We start from the raw sequence: 6,000 nt of genomic DNA on the forward strand, positions 1-6,000 counted from the left end.
TTCAATCATTCTAATTGATTTCTTAATTTTGTCTATGTGAAGGCCATTCTAGTAAATGTGGGTTTGACAGAAGAAATTAAAATTGTGGCTCCATATGGGGAATAGCTGGAAAGAATCAATGCTTATTTCATTTCCTCACATGATATAGCTATAGAAAAAGTGGAATGAGGCAAAAAGCAATGTGTTTCACTGTAAATGTGTAGTTTTGTGTGAACAGAAGTGTTAAACTCTTGATATAACAAGCTCTGGAAATTAACAGATCTCATATTGTGTCCTCCAGGTTCCATCAGTTCTTGGGTGGTGATCTTCATACTTCCAATAAATAGTGCCCTGAACCCCATCTTGTACACCATAACAACTAGACCATTCAAGGAAATGATCTGTCAGATTTGGAACAACTACAAACAACGACGATCAGTTGGGAACAAAAGTAGGCCAAAAGTTTACTCACCATCCTTTTTCTGGGTGGAGATGTGGCCACTACAAGACCTTTCTGCAGAAATAATGAGACCTGGTCTTTACACAGACTCTGAAGTATCAGTAGACACTCACACGACAAGATTGAGCTACACATAGTCGCAGGCCAGAACTTTGTATTTTTATTAGTATCCAAATAAGCGGGTAAGGTTGCCTTTGATACAGTAACTCTCTTCTGACTACTGATGGACTGGATCCAAGCAATGGTACAGATGACATGACAGTATGCTCTGGCTTGGACTAATGGCGGAGTGGTCTCTAATATATGTAAAGTTCACAGTTTTCTAGATTTTTGTATTATCACTATGATACTGCTATCTATGGTCCAACAAATTAGAGGTAAAAATCAACAGAACTGGTGGAAAATGGACCAAAAATGAAGTCTGAAAAATGATTTTATACTATAATCATGTCCACAGGTAAAGAACCATTTAAGCTGCCACACCACCAACTCTTTTTGTTAGACAAAATGTGCTCATTTTTAAAAGAAAGAACAGGTATCAGATGATAAAATGGTGATTTAGATGTTGGTGCAAAACAAATGGACTTTCCACCATGAAACATAATAAAAAGTTGATTTGGTAAAAAAACATTTGTGAATGTTGACAGACATGATCCAGGGTTCAACTATAATTTCTACAGAAAAATTAGAAATAAAACAAAAACTATTTGTACTGAGCGAAAAATATTGTAATAATGTGCTTGTTTAGAAAGCAAAGTAATACGGTAACTGAACCGGATTTCTTCTTATTTAGAATTTCTCATAAAAAGAAAAATAATTTACTTTTCATCTATTTGCTGTGATAATAACACAAGAATTATTCCTTAACTTTTAACTCTTCCAAAGCAAGAGGTCTGTAAGCTCCTTTGTATAGTACAATACGTACAGTATTAGGCAAATGTTTGTACATTCTACTCATGCAATGGCTCTCCTTGTTCTTATTGGAATGTGCACATTGTAGATTCTGAAGGAGGCAGCAAAACCACAAATGGAAGCAAGTAGTAAAGAGACCAGTGTGAAACAAGCCAGAATATGTGTTAAAGTTTAGATTCATTAAGGTACACCCATTTTACTATGATTACAGCTTTACACCACCCTGGCATTGTCTCAAGCGTCTTCAACGGGTAGTCTTCTAGGTGGCTTCTGATGAACAGGTATATCTTGTCAAGAGTTTATTTGAGGAATCACCAGCCTTCAGAAAGTATTTGTGACCATCAGGAGTGTTTTGTAGAGGCAATGTAGTTACATGTTCCATACAGGGCTGAGCCCCATTTCACAACTATTCTAAGCCAGCATATGGCAAGAACTGCTCAACTAAGTAAAAAGAAATTACTGCCCATGCCTTGAAGGCATTCTTAAGTGCAGTCATGAAAACTGTCAATCACTATGATAAAACTGGCTCTCATAAGCACCAGCCCAGGAAAGGATGACCAAGATTTACCCCTGCTGCAGAAGATAAGTTCATCAGTTAACATCCTCAAAACCCACAAATTTACAGCTCCTCAGATAAAAGCCCTCATATATGAGGTACAGACATTAAGTAGCAGACACATCTCTACAGAGACTATCCGTAAAAGATTGTGAGAAGCAGACCTCTAAGGTCAAACTGCTGCAAAGAAGCCACAGCTGAGGACCACAGAAAAAGAAGAAACTTGTATGGGCCAAAGCAACACAAAAACCGGACATTAAGTCAGTGGAAATCTTTACTGTGGCATGTTGAGTTACATTTGAGATTTTTGGAACCCACCACCGTTTTTATAAGATGCAGAAAAAGTGAACAGATGGTTTTTACATGTATGGAGCCAACTATGAAGCATAGACGAAGAGGTGTGTTGATGATTTATTACAAATTCAAGGCACACTTACCCAGCATGGCTACCATAGTATTTTGCAACAATATGCCATCCCATCTGGTTTTCTCTTAATAGGAGCATCTTTTGTGCTTTGTGTTTTGTTATCCAAAAAACACCTCCAGCCTTATTAAGAGCTATGTGATCAAGGAGGAGGAAGATGGAGTGTTGTATCGGATGACATGGCCTCCACAATCACCCCTGACCTCAGCCCATTTCAGATGGTTTCGGATGCGTTGGACAGCAGAGTGAAGGCAAAGCAGCCAACAAGTGCTCCACACCTCTAGGCACTACTTCAAGACTGCTGGAAAGCTGTTCCAGATGACTACCTGATGAAGCTGTTTGAGAGAATGTAAAGGGGGTGTGAAGCTTTCATCAGAGTAAAAGAGGGAGGTATACTTGAAGAACATAAGGTTTAACAAATATTCTAGTTTGGTTCATATGTGTTTGTTTACTGCTTGTTTCCATTTGTTTCCGTTCATGGTTTTACTGCCTTCAGTCTGAATTTTCCATGTTCCAATATTAAGAAAGAAAACCACTGCATGAAAAGGTGTCTAAACTTTTCATACTTTACTGTATCTGCCCTTGTCTTTGGCTCCTGTAAAGCCAAAGTTGTCAATCAAGTAAGAGTGTGCCATGCTGAGCACCTGTCCATGGTTGGAATGGTCATTTTGTACTGACCTTTTTTTTTTTTGCTGTAAAACTACCTTTGCTGGTGTAAATTAAACAAAAACTCTGTGTGCGATTAGGCTAATAAAAGCCCCCTGTCTCTACCTTTAACCTCTGTGACACAGGGTATTAATTACTTCTAATGTTGGCTGGTCATTATAACGTAAGTGGTTGTCTAGGCCTGAACTATTGATGTCCTATCTGTAAAGTCAGCTGAACTGACCGATTGCAGAGGGACTGACTGTCCATCTGTTGAGTTAGGAGTCCTCTTGAATCTCTCCCAACAGATCATATCGAGCCATTAGAATTAGAAGGATTAGGTTATTACAATTTCAGTTTCCATTGGCTTGTTTTCAGGGGAGATAAGCTGCTGCTGGAAAAGTCTAGAAGTGACTTTCTTCTCTCCTACTTGAAAACACAAGAAAGAATGCTTGGCTGAGCCGAGAGCTCACGTGAATGGAGAAGTCTAGAGAGATAGGTGTCTGGCCCACAGTTATCTCGTGTATTGCTTCCTTTGGAAGTTTTCTCTGTAAGATTTATCACGTAACTAAAAATAATGCATTTATATTACGATTTATTTGCTTCCACTATCACATTTTCCTTTGCTGAATTCTGAAGAATCAAAATCCAATTATGACATTCACTGATTGTCTAACAGAGATAATACAATGAAAGCAGTATCAGTAACTGGAACACTACACTTCGGGCTCATGTGGACAACCGTATTTTCAGTCCAAGTGTGATCCAACAAAACATCGTAACGCACTCGGACCAATGTTATTCTATGGGGCTGTGTATGTCAGATTTTTTCCTCGGACAGAATCTCTCAAAGGAAAAATTAACGTCCCAGCATGCATGATTACTGTCCAATTTTCGGATCGCACTTGGCCATGCAAGTCAATCAGGCTGCCCTCAAATGACATCTGAATGCGGTGCGATTTTCACAGACTGACAGATTTGAGAAGATGGAGAAAATGTTTTTTCCCCCCATCTTCTCCACATCCAAGAAAATCGGAGCCCACTGTGATCAGAGTGAGATCAGTATAATCTGTCCTACTCTCTCGGATGAGAGAAAATATGGTCGTGTGCCGCTAGCCTTAAATTGATAAGTATTCTGCAATGCCAAGCGTAGGTCATTTAAAGGGAACCTGTCACCTGAATTTGGCGGGACCGGTTTTGGGTCATATGGGCGGGGTTTTTGGGTGTTTGATTCACCCTTTCCTTACCTGCTGGCTGCATGCTGGCCGAAATATTGGATTGAAGTTCATTCTCTGTCCTCCGGAGTACACCCCTGCGCAAGGCAATATTGCCTTGCACTGGCGTGTACTCCGGAGGACAGAGAATGAACTTCAATCCAATATTGCGGCCAGCATACAGCCAGCGGGTAAGTAAAGGGTGAATCAAACACCTCAAACCCCCGCCCATATGACCCAAAACCGGTCCCGCCAAATTCAGGTGACAGGTTCCCTTTAATGTAGCCTGGGAGGGAGATATATAACAGTGGAGTAGTTGACGATAGGCAAAAATTAAGTACTAATTCTTCCATTTCCAGAGTTCAAACATGAGAGTTGGATTCACAGCTCCCAGCACCTCCTCCACTTGACCCAATTAAAGTGTAAATTCATGCCAGAAACAAAAAAGAAAAAACCTGTTAAAAATGTTTTCTTTGAGTTCAAAAAAATTAAATTGTCCTGCAGAGAACTCCGTGATCTCCTCCTGGTTTCCTCCACCTACTAACCCAGCGCTGAAGTTGGTAATTTCACGAGTGTTGGTGGCTCCCAACGGTCTCCTGAAGGCAGATGTTATATTCTCTTTTTCACTTTTGTCACATGAAATAGACAGGATGACGTAGGAGTTACTAGTGTTGATATTCTTTGTTTATTTTATGTTTAGGTTTTGTTATGGGGGCGATTTTTTTAAAGGTTTTAATTTCTATTTTATGTCATACTTTAAACTGTGGCATATTACTCAGAATACACAAGTGATAATTAAATTCTAACTTATTTTGTATTTTCACTGTCCTTTGCTTTTTCATTCTACAGTACAATGTTTTCAGATCTACAGTCCCAATGTAAATCTCAACTCTAAAGAGGGAGGGCATCTTATATGGGATAGTTACCCTGCCAGAGATATTATTCTCTCACTACAAATCCTACTTCATCTTATTAACACATCCACACCTAGTACCTAGAGAATGCATAGACTGAATCTTTTTTTTCCCATTGTGTGACATTTCACTGGGTCATTATTTTACAATGCCCAAAAGTCTGCCTCCCTCCCTCAGCCTGCCTGCCTCCCTTAGCCTGCCCCCCTCCCTCAGCCTGTCTACCTCCCTCCCTAAGCCTGCCTTCCTCCACCTGCCTCCCTCCCTCAGTCTGCCTCTACTTCAGCCTGCCTCCCTCCGCCTGCCTCCCTCCTTCAGCCTGTCTCCCTCCCTCCCTAAGCCTGCCTTCCCACCTCCGCCTGTCTCCCTCCCTCAGCCTGCCTGTCTCCCTCCCTCAGCCTGCCTGCCTCCCTCCGCCTGCCTGCCTCCCTCCCTAACCCTGCCTTCCTCCACCTGCCTCCTTCCCTCAGTCTGCCTCCCTCCTTCAGCCTTCCTCCACCTGCCTCCCTCCCTCAGTCTGCCTCCCTCCTTCAGCCTGTCTCCCTCCCTCCGCCTGCCTGCCTCCCTCCTTCAGCCTGCCTGCCTCCCTCCTTCAGCCTGCCTGCCTCCCTCCTTCTGCCTGCCTCATGCTGAGATCGATATCGAAAGCAGCATTTAACAGGTTTAACTGCCGAAAGTGCTGCGGGCACCGCTTCTGGCAGTGAGTGCCGGGTGTTAGCTGTCATATCATAGTCTCCTATGTGTGAGCGATCGCCATTATGTATATATACTTCATCGGTCGGGAAGAACTTCCCAACCATGACGTAAATATACTGCAAATGTCGGGAAGCAGTAATGACTACCTTCTGGCTGCAAGACATGGTCCTCTTGTGGTTCTAATGAATTACACTTTTACTGTG

At 41.8% G+C, this 6,000-nt stretch overlaps 1 protein-coding gene across 1 annotated transcript in view; it reads left to right on the plus strand.

Annotated features, from left to right (window-relative positions):
• The window catches only part of RXFP1 (relaxin family peptide receptor 1), a 577,565-nt gene extending 574,459 nt beyond the window's left edge, over window positions 1–3,106 (plus strand). The window contains exon 18 of the mRNA XM_077279409.1: window positions 281–3,106. Within this exon, the coding sequence (XP_077135524.1) occupies window positions 281–576 (296 nt within the window). The 3' untranslated portion in view covers window positions 577–3,106. The remainder of the gene's footprint in view (window positions 1–280) is intronic.
• Window positions 3,107–6,000: the final 2,894 nt, after the last annotated feature.

This window comes from Ranitomeya variabilis, chromosome 1 (assembly GCF_051348905.1).
Source record: "Ranitomeya variabilis isolate aRanVar5 chromosome 1, aRanVar5.hap1, whole genome shotgun sequence".
NCBI lineage: Eukaryota > Metazoa > Chordata > Amphibia > Anura > Dendrobatidae > Ranitomeya > Ranitomeya variabilis.